Source organism: Pseudophryne corroboree, chromosome 8 (genome assembly GCF_028390025.1).
Source record: "Pseudophryne corroboree isolate aPseCor3 chromosome 8, aPseCor3.hap2, whole genome shotgun sequence".
Taxonomy (NCBI): Eukaryota; Metazoa; Chordata; class Amphibia; order Anura; family Myobatrachidae; genus Pseudophryne; species Pseudophryne corroboree.
This window is the reverse complement of record NC_086451.1, coordinates 48,627,014-48,653,511: the sequence shown is the minus strand read 5'-3', so window position 1 is coordinate 48,653,511 and position 26,498 is coordinate 48,627,014. Positions and strand designations below refer to the sequence as shown.

The 26,498-nt window shown below is 51.6% G+C and overlaps 1 protein-coding gene across 3 annotated transcripts in view; it reads right to left on the bottom strand.

The window, feature by feature from the left end:
- The window catches only part of LOC134948394 (HAUS augmin-like complex subunit 7), an 83,708-nt gene extending 57,762 nt beyond the window's left edge, over positions 1–25,946 (bottom strand). Inside the window, exons 1-2 of one of the 3 annotated variants that reach the window (XM_063936336.1) lie at positions 25,782–25,946; positions 5,784–5,899 (exon numbers count right to left, since the gene is read on the bottom strand). In XM_063936336.1, the coding sequence (XP_063792406.1) occupies positions 5,784–5,899; positions 25,782–25,838 (173 nt within the window). In that variant the 5' untranslated portion in view covers positions 25,839–25,946. The remainder of the gene's footprint in view (positions 1–5,783; positions 5,900–25,781) is intronic. The other 2 variants (XM_063936334.1, XM_063936335.1) reach the window with 2 other exon arrangements.
- Between the last annotated feature and the right edge of the window lie 552 nt (positions 25,947–26,498).

Genomic DNA, 26,498 nt, shown 5'->3' with positions numbered 1-26,498 from the left:
CACTTGCAGGGGGCGTGCAAATGGTGGAAGGCGCATGCTCTTCACGTCCAGTGTTGGGAAGGTGTCAGGCATCGCAACCGACACAATTGGACTCTCCTTGTGGATTTGTGATTTTGAAGAACGCACAGTTCTTTGCTGTGCTTTTGCCAGCTTAAGTCTTTTCATTTTTCTAGCGAGAGGCTGAGTGCTTCCATCCTCATGTGAAGCTGAACCACTAGCCATGAACATAGGCCAGGGCCTCAGCCGTTCCTTGCCACTCCGTGTGGTAAATGGCATATTGGCAAGTTTACGCTTCTCCTCCGACGATTTTATTTTAGATTTTTGAGTCCTTTTTTTACTGATATTTTGTGTTTTGGATTTTACATGCTCTGTACTATGACATTGGGCATCAGCCTTGGCAGACGACGTTGATGGAATTTCATCGTCTCGGCCATGACTAGTGGCAGCAGCTTCAGCACGAGGTGGAAGTGGATCTTGATCTTTCCCTATTTTTGGAACCTCAACATTTTTGTTCTCCATATTTTAATAGCCACAACTAAAAGGCACCTCAGGTAAACAATGGAGATGGATGGATACTAGTATACTTATGGATGACGAGTGACTGACGACACAGAGGTAGCTACAGCCGTGGACTACCGTACTGCGTCTGCTAGTATAGAGATGATAATGATATAAAAAAAAATATTATATATATATATATATATATATATCTATCACTACTGCAGGTATATATAATATAATGACGGACCTGCTGGACACTGTCAGCAGACTCCTAAACTACTAGTATGAAGAAGATAGAAAAAAAAAAACCCACCACAGGTAGGTATACAATTATGGACGAGCACTGACGACACAGAGGTAGCCACAGCCGTGGACTACCGTACTGCGTCTGCTAATATAGAGATGATAAAGATGATAGAGATGAACAAAAAAAATATAACACTACTGCAGGTAAATATTTATATAATATAATGAATGACGGACCTGCTGGACACTGTCAGCAGAATGCGTTTATAGAATAAAAAAAAAAAAAAACCACAGGAGTGTTTAACTTTTTCAGGCAGACAATATACTGGTGGTCACTGGTCAGTCACACTGGCAGCAAAAGTGTGCACTGTACTCCTGCTATAACTGCACCCCAGTCTCCCCCCACAATTCAGCTGTGTGAGCAGTGAGCACTCAGCAGTCAGATATACATAGATGATATTATCATGCAGCACACTGAGGCTGAGCACAGATATGGTATGTGACTGTGTATCGTTTTTTTTCAGGCAGAGAACGGATTATATTAAATAATAAATAAAACTGGTGGTGGTCAGTCACTAGTAACTATCAGCAAAACTCTGCACTCTGAGTACTCCTAATGCTCCCCAAAATTACTAAGTAATCAACTCAAGTGTCTCTATCTATTCTAACGGAGAGGACGCCAGCCACGTCCTCTCCCTATCAATCTCAATGCACGTGTGAAAAAGGCGGCGACGCGCGGCTCCTTATATAGAATCCGAGTCTCGCGAGAATCCGACAGCGGGATGATGACGTTCGGGCGCGCTCGGGTTAGCCGAGCAAGGCGGGAAGATCAGAGTCTGCCTCGGACCCGTGTAAAAAGGCTGAAGTTCGGGGGGGTTCGGATTCCGAGGAACCGAACCCGCTCATCTCTAGTTAAAATGGTGTCCAGCCATGTGCGTAGTGCCATGTGCTTTCACCATATGTTAAGCATAAGAACAATAAACAATAGAAATCAATTTCCAATTTACAGTAATGTTATTACCGCCTATATATACATATGTAATATACTCCCTACGTATATAGGACATACTACAATATGTGTAATAAATTACCATGCATATATTAGATATAACATATGCATATTATTTATAACATATGCCTGCAATCGGGATACCTGCGGATATAATCTCCCCCCGTGTCCCGCGATCTCCCCCTGTGCAGCCGTAGTGCTCTCCCCTCTCCCACGGACATAGCTAGCGGAGGGGAGCCGGAGAGCAGCGGGGGACGGATGCAGAAGGCCAGCGGCGGCAGCCTGTCTGTCCGCGGCTGGGCTGAATAGCGGGCAGCGGGAACGCACTGTGATCAGAGTGCTCCCGCTGAGAACGATGTGCGGCCTGAGCGCCGGGCGGGCAGTGAGGCAGGCATCGGGCGGCTAGCAGGGTTTAAGTAGCGGCGGCCAGCGGGGTGTCTGTAGCGGCGGCCAGCGGGGAGCATGGAGCGGGCTGTGTCTGGGAGCGTGCAGTACTGGGGGAGTGCACTAACCTTGCGGAAGCTAACCGCATGCAGTCTCTCTGTCTTGCGGCAGCAGCGCTGAAAGCGCCTGTTAGAAAAAAATTATGACTCCTCTGAAATCTCCTCCACCCAGCGTGTACATGTGGAGGAGATGGCCGCTCAATCCCGGACCCTCACTTCTCTGTAAGTGGGGAAGGGACCGCATGCTGCCTGGCTGACACGGCCGTGCTTCTCCTGCAAGCGCCCACGTGTCAGCAGCGGCTGGAGGCAGTACAATTCCGGACCCACACTTCTTAGTAAGTGGGGAAGGTATTGTCTGTAAAATCAATCAAAAATGAAAGTGTAAAAAGTAAAATCAAACTTGAGCTTTCAGCTCATGATGTGCTTCCTTGAGGCACATAAAAACACTGAGGATCCTGGGAGTATGGAGGAGGGAAGAGGAGGGTTGCTCATTTAAATATTTAAATGTGCCTTCCTTTGCTACGCACCGTCCATATCCCAAGAGTACTCCAGTGCCCCCTGTGGATGAAAAAGAAACTTGTTTAACAACCTTCTGTCCGGTTTCTTGGAGGTAGCATCAGGCTCTGGATCATCAGTAATTTGAAGAATTAGCCTGATAGCCTCCAATAAGTCAGAAACATCCACCTGAGAGACTGATTCCCCATCAGAATTATCTGGATCAGTGTCTGTTGGGGTCAGTATATACACCTTCTTCATCAGATGAAGTGTCTGGGACGTGGGTGGATTGTGAGGAAGTAATGGTCCACTTAGAGGACCCCTTGGTCTTAGGTGGGCGAGGGTTAGACGTCTGTTTAGTCAGTGAGTGGTTCAATTGCTGCAACTGAGCGGACAGTTGATCTGCCCAAGGCGGATTAACCGCAGGGACCATAAGCGGTTGTACTGGCACAGGAGGTCCTTAGGGGGCGCAAGTCTAGTCACCAGCGTACTTAATAACGTGGAGAAAGTAGGCCAAGGTGGGTCATTATGAACCCCCTTTTCTACAGTTCCACTGGGGGGCAGGGATCCCCCAGAACCTGAACCCTCTGCTGCTATGTTTTCCTCTAATATGTCTGCAGCGTCACCACCACGCAATGTGGGATCAGCCCCAGCTCCGTCGCCCCTTGTAGCTGACATATTTGAAAGCTCAATTCACGGGCAACCCAGTACAATATCAGCAGCCTAATACCTTAACAAGAACCCCCTGTGCAGTGTACGAGCACAGACAGAGAATTCAAGAGTTATATGGTGACTGAAAATCACAGAGAAAAATACACAGTAAGTATAACCTGTGAAACACCTATATTAAACAATAACGCTGATGCACTTAGCCCCCTCAGATTACAGAATATAGGGATAGCAATCTGAGTGAGATACACGAAATGGAAGTCACACAGCAGCTATATGCACACACACACACAGAGTCACATGTACAATGCACAAATTATGACATGCAATAAAACTGCACTGGACTAGCAATACAAAGTAATACTAAGTACAGCTATATAATCAATGGATATAACAATGCACAGTAAAGACTGGATGTATATCACAGGTGTGTTACTTGTACTAAATAACCCTGACTAAATGCACTATTTCTTAACTAACACTGTCAGCAGACATGTAGAAAAATGCACAGCGCTGACATGCAGCCAGCTTTACAGAGGAGGATTTGCCCAAACAGTCCCAGGATCAGCTCTGCTCGCTATAATGGCGCCCAAACGCTGACAGGAAGTGAGGGAGAGGGAGATATGCAGCTCCAGGACGATAACATTTACTCTAAATGGCGCCCTGGGGGAGGGGCCACATGTCAAAGCCTTATCCCCTTGCTGGGCTTCACCACCGGGTACTGTGGGCTATGTAACAAACGGTTTTTAGCAAAACCGACCTGTGCCCTTGCCCTGGTGGTCTAGTGGGGTCCCTGTACTACCACAGTGTCCACGCCAGCGCGCGCGGCCCGCCTCCCACCGGCCGCGCCGGATTGCGGTTTCCAGCGGGTCCCACCTGGGGGACCATCTTACCTCCTCACAAAGTGCGGCCACGCGATCCTAGAGAGCATCGATGGGGTGTGTGACTGACTGAAGCAAACCGGAGCCTCCGCTGTAAGTACCCGGCAACCAGGGCACAGGAGTATACAGCGCCGCTGGGGGAGGTGATGGAGCTGCAGCAGATGTCTGACTGACATCTAACACACACAGTGCCTCTGCTGCAGCCCTTGAAGTCTTCAGATTTCACTTAAAAAAGCTCTTCTGAGGACTGCTGCTCCCTACCTGTTGTATGCCTGCACTGCATGGCACCAACTACAAAACTGAGCTCCTGTGCAGGGAGGCAGGGTTATAGAGGAGGCGGCGCTATGCATTCTGGGAACAGTCAAAGCTTTTAGCCTGTTGGTGCCTCGGATCAAGATCCTACTCTACACACTGATGTTATTCCCTGTGGAGCCCAGTGTACCCCGCTGCAGAAACAGTAATCACAGACGGAAGCAGTAGCGACAGCGGTCAGAATAAAAGTACAATTTCAGGTTTACGTGTCTTTATACACCATGGCCCGCAAGAATGGGTAATTGTTATTATTCACATGGAAAACTGTCAACCTAAGAGAAATGTTATAATTACTATGATGAATACAAACATCAGCTTCACAAAAAAATAAATTGACTTAATCCACAGCTTTAAAGGAAATTTACCCCAATATATTGCCTTCATTGTTTGAATACAGAAACTTTACCCCAATATATTGCTTTCATTGGTTGAATACAGGGTGGTACATATGCCAGACAGAGGGGAACATCAATTTCACTACCATGCAAATATGAGTGCAATATTGATTAAAGACCACTTGTATTTTTTCTCTAGAAGACAATGCTATACGCGTTACCTGCTCAGCATATAGACGTGTCCTCATACACCATGCGGCACAAGACACCTGGCGCCAGTGAGCTACACCAAGCTTTGTAGCTCAGAGACTTTTCATTTATATTATTCAGAACGCAGTGAAACACCACTCAGTCTGCGACTTTAACCGCACGGGAATCAGTTTCATATATGTATAAGTCACAGATGATGCACAATGGAACTTGGCGCTAGAAAAATCCCCCGCGGCTGCATCACAGCACTTTGTATACAGACTCAGACTTCGTCACATACATATAAGTGTCACTTATCAAGCTAATTAAAGAAGTGGTTTTGTTCATCCCATTAGGACTAATATGCACATACGAGCTAAAATGACGCATAAAAGATGCTAGATGCCAGCCAAGTCTAGCGGGACCCGGTGCACCGAGGTGGTCTGTCTGGTGTGACTGTGGCAATAGGGTACAAGGTCACATCTGTGGGTGTAATATTATGGCCACATCAGCATTCAGCTCTCACTGGCCACAGATTCTCCTACTTATCAGGTTCAGAGTTAGGCTGAGAAATATAAGCAGCAGAGATAAAAGTAGATCTGGCGGCTGGGAAAGTTCTGCAGACATTTTCCCAAGACGGAGCGTTAGCCCTCTGTACAATAATAGAAGCCGCACCTTGTGCTTGTAGAATGGTGACATTTACCTTGTACATATCCACTCCAGTACATCAAGGCGTCGGACAGAGGGGGTGCATAACAGCTCATGAATGCTTTGTGGCTCAGTTATATAAACTCCCTCCAGAGACGGACATGACAGCTTCTGTAAGAGCAGAAAGGGACATGCTAACAGCAGGCTAATGGTGCTGATGAGAGAGCATGAGACAAACATGGCTGCTGTAGGGGGTAGTGCACGCCTATGTAATATTAGATGTCCCCAAGGAGTGCCCGTAAAGTAAAATGGGACAAGGCCAAACAAAGTCTGAGGTAACCTCTAATATCCACAATAAGTCACAATGGAGTATGTATTACATATAGTATACAAGTAAGTTTGTTTGTTTGTTTTTAATCTCAAAGATTATCTACAGGCACTCATCACTTGTAAATTATATATACAGATCATTTGGTAGTTCTTAAAGGATAAAAATAAGAATTTACTCACCGGTAATTCTGTTTCTCGTAGTCCGTAGTGGATGCTGGGAACTCCGTAAGGACCATGGGGAATAGCGGGCTCCGAAGGAGGCTGGGCACTCTAGAAAGATCTTAGACTACCTGGTGTGCACTGGCTCCTCCCACTATGACCCTCCTCCAAGCCTCAGTTAGGTACTGTGCCCGGACGAGCGTACACAATAAGGAAGGATTTTGAATCCCGGGTAAGACTCATACCAGCCACACCAATCACACCGAACAACTCGTGATATGAAACACAGTCAACAGTATGAAACGATAGAGCCTCTCAACAGATGGCTCAACAATAACCCGATTTAGTTAACAATAACTATGTACAAGTATTGCAGATAGACCGCACTTGGGATGGGCGCCCAGCATCCACTACGGACTACGAGAAACAGAATTACCGGTGAGTAAATTCTTATTTTCTCTAACGTCCTAGTGGATGCCGGGAACTCCGTAAGGACCATGGGGATTATACCAAAGCTCCCAAACGGGCGGGAGAGTGCGGATGACTCTGCAGCACCGAATGAGAGAACTCCAGGTCCTCCTCAGCCAGGGTATCAAATTTATAGAATTTTGCAAACGTGTTTGCCCCTGACCAAGTAGCTGCTCGGCAAAGTTGTAAAGCCGAGACCCCTCGGGCAGCCGCCCAAGATGAGCCCACCTTCCTTGTGGAATGGGCATTGACAGATTTTGGCTGTGGCAGGCCTGCCACAGTATGTGCAAGCTGAATTGTACTACAAATCCAACGAGCAATAGTCTGCTTAGAAGCAGGAGCACCCAGCTTGTTGGGTGCATATAGGATAAACAGCGAGTCAGATTTTCTGACTCCAGCCGTCCTGGAAACATATATTTTCAGGGCCCTGACAACGTCTAGCAACTTGGAGTCCTCCAAATCCTTAGTAGCCGCAGGCACCACAATAGGCTGGTTCAGGTGAAACGCTGACACCACCTTAGGGAGAAACTGGGGACGAGTCCTCAATTCTGCCCTATCCATATGAAAAATCAGATAAGGGCTTTTACATGATAAAGCCGCCAATTCTGACACTCGCCTGGCTGATGCCAGGGCCAATAACATGACCACTTTCCACGTGAGATATTTCAGATCCACGGTTTTTAGTGGCTCAAACCAATGTGATTTCAAGAAATTCAACATCACGTTGAGATCCCAAGGTGCCACAGGAGGCACAAATGGGGGCTGAATATGCAGCACTCCTTTCACAAATGTCTGAACTTCAGGTACTGAAGCTAGTTCCTTTTGAAAGAAAATCGACAGAGCCGAGATCTGTACTTTAATGGAGCCTAGTTTTAGGCCCATATTCACTCCTGCTTGCAGGAAATGCAGAAATCGACCCAGTTGAAATTCCTCTGTTGGGGCCTTTTTGGCCTCGCACCATGCAACATATTTCCGCCATATGCGGTGATAATGTTTTGCCGTAACATCTTTCCTGGCTTTAATAAGCGTAGGAATGACTTCCTCCGGAATGCCCTTTTCCTTCAGGATCCAGCGTTCAACCGCCATGCCGTCAAACGCAGCCGCGGTAAGTCTTGGAACAGACAGGGGCCCTGCTGTAGCAGGTCCTGTCTTAGCGGCAGGGACCAAGGGTCCTCTGAGATCATCTCTTGAAGTTCCGGGTACCACGCTCTTCTTGGCCAATCCGGAACCACGAGAATTGTGTTTACTCCTCGCTTTCTTATTATTCTCAGTACCTTTGGTATGAGAGGTAGAGGAGGGAACACATACACTGACCGGTACACCCACGGTGTCACTAGGGCGTCCACCGCTATCGCCTGAGGGTCTCTTGACCTGGCGCAATACTTCTCTAGTTTTTTGTTTATGCGGGACGCCATCATGTCCACCTGTGGACGACCCCATTGATTTACAATCATTTGGAAGACTTCTGGATGAAGTCCCCACTCTCCCGGGTGGAGGTCGTGCCTGCTGAGAAAGTCTGCTTCCCAGTTGTCCACTCCCGGGATGAACACTGCTGACAGTGCTAGTACATGATTCTCCGCCCATCGGAGAATTTTTGTGGCTTCAGCCATCGCCGTCCTGCTTCTTGTGCCGCCCTGTCGATTCACATGGGCGACTGCCGTGATGTTGTCTGACTGGATCAGCACCGGCTGGTGTAGGAGCAGGGATTTTGCTTGACTTAGGGCATTGTAAATGGCCCTTAGTTCCAGAATATTTATGTGAAGGGCAGTCTCCTGACTTGACCATAGTCCTTGGAAATTTCTTCCCTTTGTGACAGCCCCCCAGCCTCGTAGGCTGGCATCCGTGGTCACCAGGACCCAGTCCTGTATGCCGAATCTGCGGCCCTCCAGAAGATGAGCACTGTGCAGCCACCACAGAAGAGACACCCTGGTTCGTGGAGACAGGGTTATTAAACGATGCATCTGAAGATGCGATCCGGACCACTTGTCCAACAGGTCCCACTGAAAGATTCTGGCATGGAACCTGCCGAATGGAATTGCTTCGTAAGAAGCTACCATCTTTCCCAGGACCCGCGTGCAGTGATGCACCGATACCTGTTTTGGTTTTAGGAGGTCTCTGACTAGAGAAGACAACTCCCTGGCTTTCTCCTCCGGGAGAAACACTTTTTTCTGGGCCGTGTCCAGAATCATTCCCAGGAACATTAGACGTGTCGTGGGGACCAGCTGTGACTTTGGGATATTCAGAATCCAACCGTGCTGGCTCAGCACTTCCTGAGATAGTGCTACTCCCACTAACAACTGTTCCTTGGATCGTGCCTTTATTAGGAGATCGTCCAAGTATGGGATAATTAAAACTCCCTTTTTTCGAAGGAGTATCATCATTTCCGCCATAACCTTGGTAAATACCCTCGGTGCCGTGGAGAGTCCAAACGGCAGCGTCTGGAATTGGTAATGGCAATCCTGTACCACAAATCTGAGGTACTCCTGGTGAGAATTGTAAATGGGGACATGCAGGTAAGCATCCTTGATGTCCAGGGATACCATGTAATCCCCCTCGTCCAGGCTTGCAATAACCGCCCTGAGCGATTCCATCTTGAACTTGAATTTTTTTATGTATGTGTTCAAGGACTTCAAATTTAAAATGGGTCTCACCGAACCGTCCGGTTTCGGTACCACAAATAGTGTGGAATAGTAACCCCGGCCTTGTTGAAGTAGGGGTACCTTGATTATCACCTGCTGGGAATACAGCTTGTGAATTGCCGCTAGCACTGCCTCCCTGTCTGAGGGAGCAATCGGCAAGGCGGATTTGAGGAAACGGCGGGGTGGAATCGCCTCGAATTCCAGCCTGTATCCCTGAGATACTATTTGAAGGATCCAGGGATCCACCTGTGAGCGAACCCACTGATCGCTGAAATTCCTGAGACGGGCCCCCACCGTACCTGGCTCCGCCTGTGAAGCCCCACCGTCATGCGGCGGACTTGGAAGAGGAAGCGGGGGAGGACTTTTGTTCCTGGGAACCTGCTGTTTGCTGCAGCCTTTTTCCCCTGCCTCTGCCTCTTGACAGAAAAGACCCTCCTTTTCCCCGCTCGTTTTTCTGGGATCGAAAGGACTGAACCTGATAAAATGGCGCCTTCTTAGGCTGTGAGGGGACATGGGGTAAAAATGCTGACTTCCCAGACGTTGCTGTGGAAACTAGGTCGGAGAGACCATACCCAAATAATTCCTCCCCTTTATAAGGCAAAACTTCCATGTGCCTTTTGGAATCTGCATCTCCAGTCCACTGGCGAGTCCATAAGCATCTCCTAGCAGAGATAGATAGTGCACTTACTTTAGATGCCAGCCGGCAGATTTCCCTCTGTGCATCTCTCATGTATAAGACTGAGTCTTTGATATGGTCAATTGTTAACAGGATCGTGTCTCTGTCTAGTGTGTCAATATTTTCTGACAGGTTATCTGACCATGCAGCGGCAGCACTGCACATCCAAGCTGACGCAATCGCTGGTCTGAGTATAATGCCTGAGTGTGTATATACAGACTTCAGGATCGCCTCCTGCCTTCTATCAGCAGGTTCCTTAAGGGCGGCCGTATCCTGGGACGGTAGTGCCACCTTTTTTGACAAACGTGTGAGCGCTTTATCCACCCTCGGGGGTGTTTCCCAACGTAACCTATCCTCTGGCGGGAAAGGGAACGCCATTAGTAATTTCTTAGGAATCACCAATTTCTTATCAGGGGAAGCCCACGCTTCTTCACACACTTCATTTAATTCATCTGACGGGGGGAAAACTACAGGTAGTTTTTTCTCCCCAAACATAATACCCTTTTTTGTGGTACCTAGATGTAAATCAGAAATATTTAACACCTCTTTCATTGCCTCAATCATGCAGCGAATGGCCTTAACGGGCATTAAATTTGACTCATCGTCGTCGACACTGGCGTCAGTATCCGTGTCGACATCTACTTGTGCCACCTGAGATAACGGGCGTTTTAGAGCCCCTGATGACTTTTGAGACCCTTGGACAGGCACGAGCTGAAGACTCGGCTGTCCCACAGTCGGCATGTCGTCAAATTTTTTATGTAAGGAGTCTATACGTGCACTCATTTCTTGCCATAATACCATCCACTCAGGTGTCTGCCCCGCAGGGGGTGACATCTCTGCTAAAGGCATCTGCTCCCCCTCCACATCATTATCCTCCTCAAACATGTCGACACAGCCGTACCGACACACTCCACACACACAGGGAATGCTCAAATAGAGGACAGGACCCACAAAAACCCTTTGGGGGGACAGAGTAAGAGTATGCCAGCACACACCAGAGCGCTATATATATATATATATATATATATATATATATATATATATATATATATATATATACACACACACACACACACACACACAGGGACTAACTGAGTTATGTCCCTTATAGCTGCTTATACTGTATACAGTGCCAATTTAGTGCCCCCCCTCTCTTTTCCCTCTTACTGTACTGTAGAAATGCAGGGAAGAGCCAGGGAGCTTCCTTCCAGCCGAGCTGTGAGGGAAAAATGGCGCCAGTGTGCTGAGGAGATAGGCTCCGCCCCTTTTTCGCGGCCTATTCTCCCGCTTTTTTTGGGATTCTGGCAGGGGTATTTACGTCATATATAGCCCCAGGGGCTATATATTGAGGTATTTTAGCCAGCCAAGGTGTTTTTATTGCTGCCTCAGGGCGCCCCCCCCCAGCGCCCTGCACCCTCAGTGACCGGAGTGTGAAGTGTGTATGAGGAGCAATGGCGCACAGCTGCAGTGCTGTGCGCTACCTTGGTGAAGACAGGATGTCTTCATGCCGCCGATTTTCCGGACCATCTTCCTGCTTCTGGCTCTGTAAGGGGGACGGCGGCGCGGCTCCGGGACCGAACATCAAGGCTGGGCCTGCGGTCGATCCCTCTGGAGCTAATGGTGTCCAGTAGCCTAAGAAGCCCAATCCGGCTGCAAGCAGGCGAGTTCGCTTCTTCTCCCCTTAGTCCCTCGCTGCAGTGAGCCTGTTGCCAGCAGGTCTCACTGAAAAAAACAAATTCTAAGACTAAAACTTTCTAAGAGCTCAGGAGAGCCCCTAGTGTGCATCCAACCTCGGCCGGGCACGAAATCTAACTGAGGCTTGGAGGAGGGTCATAGTGGGAGGAGCCAGTGCACACCAGGTAGTTAAGATCTTTCTAGAGTGCCCAGCCTCCTTCGGAGCCCGCTATTCCCCATGGTCCTTACGGAGTTCCCAGCATCCACTAGGACGTTAGAGAAAACAAAAGTAAGAAAAGAAGTTAAAGGAGGATCATTAAAATCTATCACCAATAGTACACAGGGTTGAAATTTGGGAATCTCAGCTACCCAAGGGTGCTTCATTTACAGACGCATGGAACACAGAAAAATAAGCAGTTAATAACTACTACCGGACAAATTAAGTATTCTAGAGAGAATTATAGAAATGTATTTCCTTCTAATACTCCCTAGTGAGCTGAGTAGCGAGCGGAACAAGGAAACACCTTAGGGAGCTACTGTATATAATGCGACGCCTCCTTCCCCGCTGTCTTTGCGACTTCCTACAAGGTATAGAAAATGAGGGAACGTACTGTATAGCAGAGCTGGAACATCCACTACAGCGACAAAATATCATATCCTGTCTGACATAGTGTCCCCGTTACACCAGTATAATCAAGAAACTGTGGTGTTCCAAACTGTCGCCCCCTATATCTACTTAACGGGGTGAGGGACTACAGAAAATAAGAATTTACTTACCGACAATTCTATTTCTCGGAGTCCGTAGTGGATGCTGGGGTTCCTGAAAGGACCATGGGGAATAGCGGCTCCGCAGGAGACAGGGCACAAAAAGTAAAGCTTTAGGATCAGGTGGTGTGCACTGGCTCCTCCCCCTATGACCCTCCTCCAAGCCTCAGTTAGGTACTGTGCCCGGACGAACGTACACAATAAGGAAGGATTTATGAATCCCGGGTAAGACTCATCCCAGCCACACCAATCACACTGTACAACCTGTGATCTGAACCCAGTTAACAGTATGATAACAGCGGAGCCTCTGAAAGGATGGCTCACAACAATAATAACCCGATTTTTGTAACTATGTACAAGTAATGCAGATAATCCGCACTTGGGATGGGCGCCCAGCATCCACTACGGACTCCGAGAAATAGAATTATCGGTAAGTAAATTCTTATTTTCTCTATCGTCCTAGTGGATGCTGGGGTTCCTGAAAGGACCATGGGGATTATACCAAAGCTCCCAAACGGGCGGGAGAGTGCGGATGACTCTGCAGCACCGAATGAGAGAACTCCAGGTCCTCCTTAGCCAGGGTATCAAATTTGTAGGATTTTACAAACGTGTTTGCCCCTGACTAAATAGCCGCTCGGCAAAGTTGTAAAGCCGAGACCCCTCGGGCAGCCGCCCAAGATGAGCCCACCTTCCTTGTGGAATGGGCATTTACATATTTTGGCTGTGGCAGGCCTGCCACAGAATGTGCAAGCTGAATTGTATTACACATCCAACTAGCAAAAGTCTGCTTAAAAGCAAGAGCACCCAGTTTGTTGGGTGCATACAGGATAACAGCAAGTCAGTTTTCCAGACTCCAGCCGTCCTGGAACCTATATTTTCAGGGCCCTGACCACATCTAGCAACTTGGAGTCCTCCAAGTCCCTAGTAGGCGCAAGACACCCCAATAAGCTGGTTCAGGTGAAACACTGACACCACCTTAGGGAGAGAACTGGGGACGAGTCCGCAGCTCTGCCCTGTCCGAATGGACAAACAGATATGGGCTTTTTTGAGAAAAAAACCACCAATTTGACACTCGCCTGGTCCAGGCCAGGTCCAAGAGCATGTTCACTTTTCATGTGAGATGCTTCAAATCCACAGATTTGACTGGTTTTAAACCAATGTGTTTTGAGGAATCCCAGAACTACGTTGAGATCCCACAGTGCCACTGGAGGCACAAAAGGGGGTTGTATATGCAATACTCCCTTGACAAACTTCTGGACTTCAGGAACTGAAGCCAATTCTTTCTGGAAGAAAAATCGACAGGGCCGAAATTTGAACCTTAATGGACCCCAATTTGAGGCCCATAGACACTCCTGTAGGAATCGACCGAGTTGAAATTTCTTCGTGGGGCCTTCCTGGCCTCACACCACGCAACATATTTTCGCCACATGTGGTGATAATGTTGTGCGGTCACCTCCTTTCTGGCTTTGACCAGGGTAGGAATGACCTCTTCCTGAATGCCTTTTCCCTTAGGATCCGGCGTTCCACCGCCATGCCGTCGAACGCAGCTGCGGTAAGTCTTGGAACAGACATGGTACTTGCTGAAACAAGTCCCTTCTTAGCGGCAGAGGCCATAAGTCCTCTGTGAGCATCTCTTGAAGTTCCGGGTACCAAGTCCTTCTTGGCCAATCCGGAGCCATGAGTATAGTTCTTACTCCTCTACGTCTTATAATTCTCAGTACCTTAGGTATGAAAAGCAGAGGATGGAACACATACACCGACTGGTACACCCACGGTGTTACCAGAACGTCCACAGCTATTGCCTGAGGGTCTCTTAACCTGGCGCAATACCTGTCCCGTTTTTTGTTCAGACGGGACGCCATCATGTCCACCTTTGGTAATTCCCAACGGTTTACAATTATGTGGAAAACTTCCCCATGAAGTTCCCACTCTGCCGGGTGGAGGTCGTGCCTACTGAGGAAGTCTGCTTCCCAGTTTCCATTCCCGGAATGAAACACTGCTGACAGTGCTATCACATGATTTTCCGCCCAGCGAAAAGTCCTTGCAGTTTTTGCCACTGCCCTCCTGCTTCTTGTGCCGCCCTGTCTATTTACGTGGGCGACTGCCGTGATGTTTTATCCCACTGGATCAATACCGGCTGACCTTGAAGCAGAGGTCTTGCTAAGCTTAGAGCATTATAATTTTACCCTTAGCTATATTTATGTGGAGAAAAGTCTCCAGACTTGATCACACTCCCTGGAAATTTTTTCCTTGTGTGACTGCTCCCCAGCCTCTCGGGCTGGCCTCCGTGGTCACCAACATCCAAAACTGAATGCCGAATCTGCGGCCCTCTAGAAGATGAGCACTCTGTAACCACCACAGGAGAGACACCCTTGTCCTTGGATATAGGGTTATCCGCTGATGCATCTGAAGATGCGATCCGGACCATTTGTCCAGCAGATCCCACTGAAAAGTTCTTGCATGAAATCTGCCGACTGGAATTGCTTCGAAGGAAGTCACCATTTTTTTACCATAGCCCTTGTGCAATGATGCACTGATTTTAGGAGGTTCCTGACTAGCTCGGATAACTCCCTGGCTTTCTCTTCCGGGAGAAACACCTTTTTCTGGACTGTGTCCAGAATCATCCCTAAGCACAGGAGACTTGTTGTCGGGATCAGCTGCGATTTTGGAATATTTAGAATCCACCCCTGCTGTTGTAACAGTATCCGAGATAGTGCTACTCCGACCTCCAACTGTTCCCTGGACTTTGCCCTTATCAGGAGATCGTCCAAGTAAGGGATAATTAAGACGCCTTTTCTTCGAAGAAGAACCATCATTTCGGCCATTACCTTGGTAAAGACCCGGGGTGCCGTAGACAATCCAAACGGCAGCGTCTGAAACTGATAGTGACAGTTCTGTACCACGAACCTGAGGTACCCTTAGTGATAAGAGCAAATTTGGGACATGGAGGTAAGCATCCCTGATGTCTCGGGACACCAGATAGTCCCCTTCTTCCCGGTTCGTTATCACTGCTCTGAGTGACTCCATCTTGATTTGAACCTTTGTAAGTGTTCAAATTTTTTTAGATTTAGAATAGGTCTCACCTAGCCTTCTGGCTTCAGTACCACAATATAGTGTGGAATAATACCCCTTTTCTTGTTGTAGGAGGGGTAATTTAATTATCACCTGCTGGGAATACAGCTCGTGAATTTTTTCCCATACTGCCTCCTTGTCGGAGGGAGACCTTGGTAAAGCAGACTTCAGGAGCCTGCGCAGGGGAAACGTCTCGACATTCCAAACTGTACCCCTGGGATACTACTTGTAGGATCCAGGGGTCCTGTACGGTCTCAGCGTCATGCTGAGAGCTTGTCAGAAGCGGTGGAACGCTTCTGTTCCTGGGAATGGGCTGCCTGCTGCAGTCTTCTTCCCTTTCCTCTATCCCTGGGCAGATATGACTCTTATAGGGACGAAAGGACTGAGGCTGAAAAGACGGTGTCTTTTTCTGCAGAGATGTGACTTAGGGTAAAAACGGTGGATTTTCCAGCAGTTGCCGTGGCCACCAGGTCCGATGGACCGACCCCAAATAACTCCTCTTCCTTTATACGGCAATACACCTTTGTGCCGTTTGGAATCTGTGTAAGAGGCACGGGGGTGGGGCCCTGGAGAACAAAATTCGGATCGATCACTTACCAGACCTACGTACCGCACGCCTCCCGTCCTCCACCTTCAGTCCGTCGAGGTAGCTCAGACGATACTGGCACACGTTCAAACACGGAGAAGAACTTCCTGGGTCACCTGAAACGAATATAGGGGGGGGGGGGGGGGCACACGACGCTGGGGTGGCCTACACTGGGCTCAGTGGAGGGTCATCATTGGCACTTGTGGCCTCAGACTGGGCGCCCCCGTAGTGGTGCGGAGCACCAGGGGCGACCCTGAACGAAAACGCCCAAAGGGGAAGTGGGGGAGGGGCAACATACACCACAAACACACACGAAACACCTTTATGCGCACCAGCTATATACTCGGCTTCCGCCAGACGACTGGCCCTTCTTCTTTGCTCCTGTAAGAGAACACACAACACAGCCCACGGGACGTGGCGCTGCTTACGCTTTATGACGGAGAGACACTTATACAAAGGTTATAGCACAACACCGTAATACTGTTTCAACCTTGTGGTACTCACCAACGCGTACTTCCGACAGCCTACCTTTCATGGGGGCCTGGCTGTGGGGAAAACTGAGAACTCATCACACATGCGGCGTAGCGCCAACTTGCGCGAACCTGCGGCGTAGCGCGACTCCAGCAACCTGCGGCCTATCGCCGACTTCAGCAACCTGCGGCCTAGTGCCGACTTCAGCAACCTGCGGCCTTGCGCCGACTTCAGCAACCTGCGGCCTAGCGCCGACTTCAGCAACCTGCGGCCTAGCGCCGACTTCAGCAACCTGCGGCCTTGCGCCGACTTCAGCAACCTGCGGCCTTGCGCCGACTTCAGCAACCTGCGGCCTAGCGCCGACTTCAGCAACCTGCGGCCTTGCGCCGACTTCAGCAACCTGCGGCCTAGTGCCGACTTCAGCAACCTGCGGCCTAGCGCCGACTTCAGCAACCTGCGGCCTAGCGCCGACTTCAGCAACCTGCGGCCTAGCGCCGACTTCAGCTCAGGCCTAGTGCCTGTTTTTGCCCCACGGGCCTAGTGCCCGCCTACTGGTGCCACAGGCCGGTGGCCTGACTATCCCCTCGGGCCTAGTGCCCGCTCAACCGTGCCACGGGCCAGGAGGGCCCGTCCAGAAATGCCCACGGGCCGGGAGGGCCCGACTTTATGCCCACAGGCCGGAAGGGCCTGACTATGCCCACGGGCCTACTGCCCGATCCCTGGTGGTCTAGGGGAGGGGGGCACCTGCACTTACCCGTCCAAAGGGCCACGGCCGGACCAAGCCTGGTCCGGCCACGCCCACCGCGTTGTCTTCGCCGGAGGCGGGATGGCTCCCACCACCTCCGGGCTTCCTGGAGACTTCACCTGGGCAGCGGTGGCCGGTGCAAGCTCTTTTGCGTTGCACACCGCTGGCCCAGGGCTTCCGAGGACTTCACCCGGCGGGCGGCGGCGTGTAGCAGCTCTTTTGCACGTGCCGCCGCCCTCCAGGACTTCTGGCGCCGTCGTCTCGGTTCCGTCTTCGGGAGCTCTTCGCTGCTCCCTCCCAGCCGACGACTCCGAGCCCTCGCGCCCAGCGCTGGCTAATACAAGCCAGTGCCGGGGGGCGGGGCTATGACGCGGCGAGCCGGGATTGGCTCGCCGCCGCCACTCCCGATTGGCTGCCAGTTCACGAGCCGTGATTGGCTCGCGGCTGGCGCCAAATTCAAAATGCCGGGCGGCGATTGGCGGGGTCTGCGTCCCGGAGGATGCAGGCCCGCCGCCATCACCCGCGTGGAGCGGCGGTGGGTATGCACCGCCGCCCCCACGCCCGCTGCCGAACTCTGCACTCAGCGGGGCAGGTGGAGACCGGACCAGATCCGGTCCCCAGCACCGCCCGAAGCCCGCGCTACCCCCGGCCACATGGGACGGCGCCGGGCCGTCCCAGGTGAGGAGGGACGCGCACGCTAGTAGCAGGGCCAGTGACCGCACGAGTACACTGGCCCTTGCTACATTCCTCCAGGCTTTTTCCTTTGTGGTCCCCACAAAGCTGGCCATCACCCTGGTTCCGGCGTCGGGGCCTCCGTCACCTGTCTTGGCAGTTGGCCCCTGTTCAGGTGCCCCATCCGGTGTATCTGCGCTTGCATCTGTGGAGGGAAAACTCACCTTCCCCCTTTGGCCTGGGGGTGTTATCCCCTCGGGGACCACCGTGGGTGGTAGACCCTCCATGGTGAGGGTGGTGGCCTCCTGGAGCTGGTTCCGGCGCTCTAGGACACTGGATTCTTCATCTGGTGACATATCCTCCCACCCGTCGTCGTCATCCGGGTCGTCTGCAGGTTGGTCAGCAACACCGGGTTCCTCATCGGATGACACGGTCTCCCACTCGTCGTTGTTGGATTCTTCAAGGATATCCATAAGCTGGTCGGGGACACTGGATTCTTCATCAGATGACACAGTCTCCCACCCATCGCCGTCGGGGTCTTCCAGGTCAGTCCAGCTGGGGGATAGGTCGTCCCTAGGCCAGGGGCACTCGGGCCGTTCGTGGTCGGGATCGCCGCAGCCCGTACATCTCTCTACCTCCCCTTCGCTCGGGTCGTCGTCCCAGGTGTAGCCCTTGTGGTCGCCGCTGTAGTCGTCACAGGCAGACCAGTTGACCTCCCGCATCCGACGCTCCTCCTGGTGCCTGTCCGACGCTCCCTTCCTCTCGGCTTGCCCTTGGCGCCAATTCCTAATCGCCCGGGCTGAGGCGTGTGGGCAATCCGGCGATTCATGGTCCACTTCTCCACAGAGCGCGCACCAGGGCTCGTCCAAGCTCTGCTGGGTCCAGTGTGGCCCCTCCGATTGGACGGCTTGGTCGCTGCCCTCTCGGGGCCAATCCCTATGTTCCACGGGGATCGTTGATCTTGGGGGCTCGGTTGTGCAGTAACGCCCGCCGCTATGGAACCCTGCGACCAACGGCTGCGTCTCGACATCCACCCTAGCAGCAGGTGGCCGGGGGTCCTCCTCCGTCTGCTGGCCCGTCTGGTAGGGGTCGGAAGTGGCTTGATGACGCTTCTTCTGGCGGCGCTCCTCTCGGTTACGCTTTACGGCTTGCTGCACTGCCCGTAGTAGGTCAGCGGACGTGAGGACGGGCCAGTTACTTCTATCCTCACATGCCAGGGGGTGGATCCGTTCTGGTGGCGTTCTCCACATCGTGTCTGTCGTCCGCGGATCCTGCCAGCTACGCCAAATGTAAGAGGCACGGGGGTGGGGCCCTGGAGAACAAAATTCGGATCGATCACTTACCAGACCTACGTACCGCACGCCTCCCGTCCTCCACCTTCAGTCCGTCGAGGTAGCTCAGACGATACTGGCACACGTTCAAACACGGAGAAGAACTTCCTGGGTCACCTGAAACGAATATGGGGGGGGGGGGGGGCACACGACGCTGGGGTGGCCTACACTGGGCTCAGTGGAGGGTCATCATTGGCACTTGTGGCCTCAGACTGGGCGCCCCCGTAGTGGTGCGGAGCACCAGGGGCGACCCTGAACGAAAACGCCCAAAGGGGAAGTGGGGGAGGGGCAACATACACCACAAACACACACGAAACACCTTTATGCGCACCAGCTATATACTCGGCTTCCGCCAGACGACTGGCCCTTCTTCTTTGCTCCTGTAAGAGAACACACAACACAGCCCACGGGACGTGGCGCTGCTTACGCTTTATGACGGAGAGACACTTATACAAAGGTTATAGCACAACACCGTAATACTGTTTCAACCTTGTGGTACTCACCAACGCGTACTTCCGACAGCCTACCTTTCATGGGGGCCTGGCTGTGGGGAAAACTGAGAACTCATCACACATGCGGCGTAGCGCCAACTTGCGCGAACCTGCGGCGTAGCGCGACTCCAGCAACCTGCGGCCTATCGCCGACTTCAGCAACCTGCGGCCTAGTGCCGACTTCAGCAACCTGCGGCCTTGCGCCGACTTCAGCAACCTGCGGCCTTGCGCCGACTTCAGCAACCTGCGGCCTAGCGCCGACTTCAGCAACCTGCGGCCTAGCGCCGACTTCAGCAACCTGCGGCCTTGCGCCGACTTCAGCAACCTGCGGCCTAGCGCCGACTTCAGCAACCTGCGGCCTTGCGCCGACTTCAGCAACCTGCGGCCTAGTGCCGACTTCAGCAACCTGCGGCCTTGCGCCGACTTCAGCAACCTGCGGCCTAGCGCCGACTTCAGCAACCTGCGGCCTAGCGCCGACTTCAGCAACCTGCGGCCTAGCGCCGACTTCAGCAACCTGCGGCCTAGTGCCGACTTCAGCTCAGGCCTAGTGCCTGTTTTTGCCCCACGGGCCTAGTGCCCGCCTACTGGTGCCACAGGCCGGTGGCCTGACTATCCCCTCGGGCCTAGTGCCCGCTCAACCGTGCCACGGGCCAGGAGGGCCCGTCCAGAAATGCCCACGGGCCGGGAGGGCCCGACTTTATGCCCACAGGCCGGAAGGGCCTGACTATGCCCACGGGCCTACTGCCCGATCCCTGGTGGTCTAGGGGAGGGGGGCACCTGCACTTACCCGTCCAAAGGGCCACGGCCGGACCAAGCCTGGTCCGGCCACGCCCACCGCGTTGTCTTCGCCGGAGGCGGGATGGCTCCCACCACCTCCGGGCTTCCTGGAGACTTCACCTGGGCAGCGGTGGCCGGTGCAAGCTCTTTTGCGTTGCACACCGCTGGCCCAGGGCTTCCGAGGACTTCACCCGGCGGGCGGCGGCGTGTAGCAGCTCTTTTGCACGTGCCGCCGCCCTCCAGGACTTCTGGCGCCGTCGTCTCGGTTCCGTCTTCGGGAGCTCTTCGCTGCTCCCTCCCAGCCGACGACTCCGAGCCCTCGCGCCCAGCGCTGGCTAATACAAGCCAGTGCCGGGGGGCGGGGCTATGACGCGGCGAGCCGGGATTGGCTCGCCGCCGCCACTCCCGATTGGCTGCCAGTTCACGAGCCGTGATTGGCTCGCGGCTGGCGCCAAATTCAAAATGCCGGGCGGCGATTGGCGGGGTCTGCGTCCCGGAGGATGCAGGCCCGCCGCCATCACCCGCGTGGAGCGGCGGTGGGTATGCACCGCCGCCCCCACGCCCGCTGCCGAACTCTGCACTCAGCGGGGCAGGTGGAGACCGGACCAGATCCGGTCCCCAGCACCGCCCGAAGCCCGCGCTACCCCCGGCCACATGGGACGGCGCCGGGCCGTCCCAGGTGAGGAGGGACGGCGCCGGGCCGTCCCAGGTGAGGAGGGACGCGCACGCTAGTAGCAGGGCCAGTGACCGCACGAGTACACTGGCCCTTGCTACATCTGCATCACCTGACCACTGTCGTGTCCATAAACATCTTCTGGCAGATATGGACATCGCACTTACTCTTGATGCCAGAGTGCAAATATCCCTCTGTGCATCTCGCATATATAGAAATACATCCTTTAAATGCTCTATAGTCAATAAAATACTGTCCCTGTCAAGGGTATCAATATTTTTAGTCAGGGAATCCGACCAAGCCACCCCAGCTCTGCACATCCAGGCTGAGGCGATCGCTGGTCGCAGTATAACACCAGTATGTGTGTATATACTTTTTATGATATTTTTCCAGCCTCCTGTCAGCTGGCTCCTTGAGGACGGCCCTATCTATAGACGGTACCGCCACTTGTTCTGATAAGCGTGTGAGCGCCTTATCCACCCTAAGGGGTGTTTCCCAACGCGCCCTAACTTCTGGCGGGAAAGGGTATACCGCCCATATTTTCTATCGGGGGGAACCCACGCATCATCACACACTTCATTTAATTTATCTTATTCAGGAAAAACTACGGTAGTTTTTTCACATCCCACATAATACCCTCTTTTGTGGTACTTGTAGTATCAGAAATATGTAACACCTCCTTCATTGCCCTTAACGTGTGGCCCTAATAAGGAATACGTTTGTTTATTCACCGTCGACACTGGATTCAGTGTCCCTGTCTGTGTCTGTGTCGACCGACTAAAGTAAACGGGCGTTTTAAAAACCCCTGACGGTGTTTTTGAGACGTCTGGACCGGTACTAATTGTTTGTCGGCCGTCTCATGTCGTCAACCGACCTTGGCGCGTGTTGACATTATCACGTAATTCCCTAAATAAGCCATCCATTCCGGTGTCGACTCCCTAGAGAGTGACATCACCATTACAGGCAATTGCTCCGCCTCCTCACCAACATCGTCCTCATACATGTCGACACACACGTACCGACACACAGCACACACACAGGGAATGCTCTGATAGGAGGACAGGACCTACTAGCCCTTTGGAGAGACAGAGGGAGAGTTTGCCAGCACACACCAAAAACGCTATAATTATATAGGGACAACCTTATATAAGTGTTTTCCCTTATAGCATCTTTTTTATATATTTCTAACGCCAAATTAGTGCCCCCCCTCTCTGTTTTAACCCTGTTTCTGTAGTGCAGTGCAGGGGAGAGCCTGGGAGCCTTCCCTCCAGCCTTTCTGTGAGGGAAAATGGCGCTGTGTGCTGAGGAGATAGGCCCCGCCCCTTTTTCGGCGGCCTCGTCTCCCGCTCTTAACGGATTCTGGCAGGGGTTAAATATCTCCATATAGCCCCCGGAGGCTATATGTGAGGTATTTTTAGCCAAAAAAGGTTTTCATTTGCCTCCCAGGGCGCCCCCCTCCCAGCGCCCTGCACCCTCAGTGACTGCCGTGTGAAGTGTGCTGAGAGGAAAATGGCGCACAGCTGCAGTGCTGTGCGCTACCTTAAGAAGACTGAGGAGTCTTCTGCCGCCGATTCTGGACCTCTTCTCGTTTCAGCATCTGCAAGGGGGCCGGCGGCGAGGCTCCGGTGACCATCCAGGCTGTACCTGTGATCGTCCCTCTGGAGCTAATGTCCAGTAGCCAAAGAAGCCAATCCATCCTGCACGCAGGTGAGTTCACTTCTTCTCCCCTAAGTCCCTCGTTGCAGTGATCCTGTTGCCAGCAGGACTCACTGTAAAATAAAAAACCTAAGCTAAACTTTTCTAAGCAGCTCTTTAGGAGAGCCACCTAGATTGCACCCTTCTCGGCCGGGCACAAAAATCTAACTGAGGCTTGGAGGAGGGTCATAGGGGGAGGAGCCAGTGCACACCACCTGATCCTAAAGCTTTACTTTTTGTGCCCTGTCTCCTGCGGAGCCGCTATTCCCCATGGTCCTTTCAGGAACCCCAGCATCCACTAGGACGATAGAGAAAAGTATATGTGAAATAGTCTTCCACCCCACGACTACCGACACTGCTGCCGTCACGTTGCAGCTCCTGGTGCCGACTTAACAGTTTGTAAAAGCAACTACTGTCAGAGTGTTGAAAAAAAGATGGCGAGTTGTTTGTGTCATCAAACAAGCTGAAAGATCCGCATCACGTGCCAGACTGCCCTCATCTCCAAGAGGTTTCCGTGCTGCTGCCGTATTTCCCTTTGGATCCACACTCCCTGCACCATTTTTGTAAGTAGGTAAACGCACCAACATATAGCTCTGGAATCTGTAGTGAGCTCAATGCAGTTCGGTTCTCATCGCAATACACCCCGATCTATAGACAACGAATCCTACTTCCAGACGGACAACATCCTGGTATCCTTGTGCAGGGTTTATCTGTACTCCCCTATTGATGATTCAGTCATTTTCCCGTAGGAATGAGATCACATGACTAGTTCGGGCAATATGCTCCGATTTTCCGGTCACACAGATGGTATTTCTAGATAAAGACAGAGTAATGCAGGGTCCACATTGCAACGACACGTCGGCTGACCGGTATCCGGACTCCAGGTCGACAACAAAAAGGTCGACACCTTAGGTCGACGTCAATTGGTCGACACACCTTAGGTCAACATGGACAAAAGTCGACAGGGACAAGGTTGACATGGAAAAAGGTCGACATGAGTTTTTCACAAATTTTTTTGTTTTTTGGAACCTTTTCATACTTAACGATCCACGTGGACTACGATTGGAACGGTAATCTGTGCCGAGCGAAGGCACCATGCCCGAAGCATGGCGAGCGAAGCGAGCCATGCGAGGGGACGCGATGCACTAATTGGGGTTCCCGGTCACTCTACGAAGAAATCGAAACAAAAAAAAACATAAAAAAATCATGTCTACCTTTTTCCATGTCGACCTTGTTCCTGTCGACCTTTTGTCCATGTCAACCTAAGGTGTGTCGACCAATTGACGTCAACCTAAGGTGTGTCGACCTTTTTGTTGTCGACCTGGAGTCCCAGACCCGGCTGACCCGCCATCGCGGATAGAGCGGCTGATCCAGGTAAGCATATACACTTACCAATCAGCCGCCCGATGCGTCGGTCTGGTCATCCAGCATTTGAAATTGCCTGCCCAGCTGTGATATAAGCCCCTGCAGCAAGGGTACGGACCTACCGTACACACAGCCAGATACGCCGGTATACCTGAAGACATATCGGCTGTCCTGTACAGCTGACGCAATATGTCTGTAAACGGCGTTGTTCATAGAGCTATCTCTTGTATACACCCGCCAACCGCCCCGCGATATATCGCCTAGTGTGTACCCGCTTTACACCCCATTTCCTGAGAGCAGCCACAGGAGCCACTAACACCTTGCTGGAGCTCCTTCATCAGGAGATGGGGAATATTTTTGATGACAATTTTGTGAGACCAGAAATCTTGAGCTTTAAGTGTCCAGACAACGGCATACAGTATTTTGATATCCCCCCACCCACAAGGCTGAGATCACAGAGGGTCATTGGGGCAGATGTACTAAGCCTGGGAGAATGATAAAGTTGAGAGGGAGTTTAAGTAACAACCAATTAGCTCCTATCTGTCATTTTTCAAACACAGCCTGTAATACTGTAAAGGAGCTGATTGGCTGGTACTTCTCTCTCCAAAGCTTAGGGGCTGATGGAGAGATGGACGCAGATCACTGAATACGCAGACAGATCTGCGTCCACCTCCTCACATGCTGGGGACCGCCCATCACAGGACAGGGCCGCCTACCGACGCGTCCGCAATTAGATTGCGGGTGCATCAAACTAAGGTTGACCCCTGGCAGCGCAGCCTGACTACGACGCGAAGCATGGCGAGCCATGCGAGGGGACACGGTGCACTAATAGGGGTTCCCGGTCACTCTACGAAGAAACCGACACAAAATAAACAAATAACTCAGGTCGACCTTTTGACCTGTCGACCAATAGTGGTCGACCTAGTTACTACATACCTTCCATAGCACACCTGCTTAGAACAACTGGCTTCCTACTGCTGAGAATACGGCTTTCCAGCCAGATATTTGCGGGTTCCCAAAACATTGTGACTTTGCAACGCAAGTTTGGAACTGAACCACAAACACAATCCGCAATGGGAATATATGGTGTAAGAATGGTTCCAGGGTCCAGCTCGCTCCTCACTGAGCTGCCCCCAGAGTCTGTAGTCTGTTTCTGGAATGTTTTACAGTTATATATTAGGTCCCGAGCACAGACATAACTAGTGCCCCAAATCTATATTAATTCAGAACATTCCCAATTATTAAGAAAAGAAATGGTATAGTTTATTTGTGTAGTTGTACATTACTGTACGTGTGTCCTTATACAAACTGGCACCAGAAGTAGAGCAGCACTACAAGTCCCAGAATGGCTTATAACACTGCAGATGGAGAGTCACACCGCCTATACAATACACAGACACGAGACACCTTTCCCCGGCGATAACAGTAACCATTACCTACCCCCCCCCCAGCCGCCCTGGTCACCTGTAATCGCTCATACAGGCAGACCGCCTTCCTCAGCTCCGCATCTCCCGCCATCATTACTTGTCCCCGGCTCACATTCTCATTGGCTAACGTGCCAGCAGTCGCCGCTTCTAAACTCTGACTTTCCAGAGAGCTGATTGGCTACTGTTCCATTTCCCGCCTCCTTGCCATTGTTATTGGTTGCCAGGGCAATCGCTTCAAGTTCCAACTTCCTAGTTCTCTGTAATAAGTACACCGGGCGCTGCTGTTGCTAGGAGACTCGTGTTTTGTCCAGGCTGCGCCGTTCTAGTGTCTGTGCATTGCAGTTGTGTTAGGGGGCTGATGCCAAGCACTGTGTCTTATACAGGGTTATACCAGTGCCGTAACTACACATTCTTAGCGCTGTATGCAAGATAGGATATCGGCGCACCTTGTCCTACATCCAAGCCCCCCCCCCCCCCTTCTATGTAAAAAAGGGGTAGTGGCAACAAGATAATACCAATTCATGTTACGTATTTTCTCATACGTCCTAGAGGATGCTGGGGTCACTTCAAGAACTATGGGGTATAGACAGGATCCGCAGGAGACATGGGCACTTTAAGACTTTCAAAGTGTGTGACCTGGCTCCTCCCTCTATGCCCCTCCTCCAGACTCCAGTTTAGAATCTGTGCCCTGGCAGCAGAGCCGGCCCTAACCAATATGATGCCTAGGCAAGATTTTGTCTGGTGCCCCCTAGCA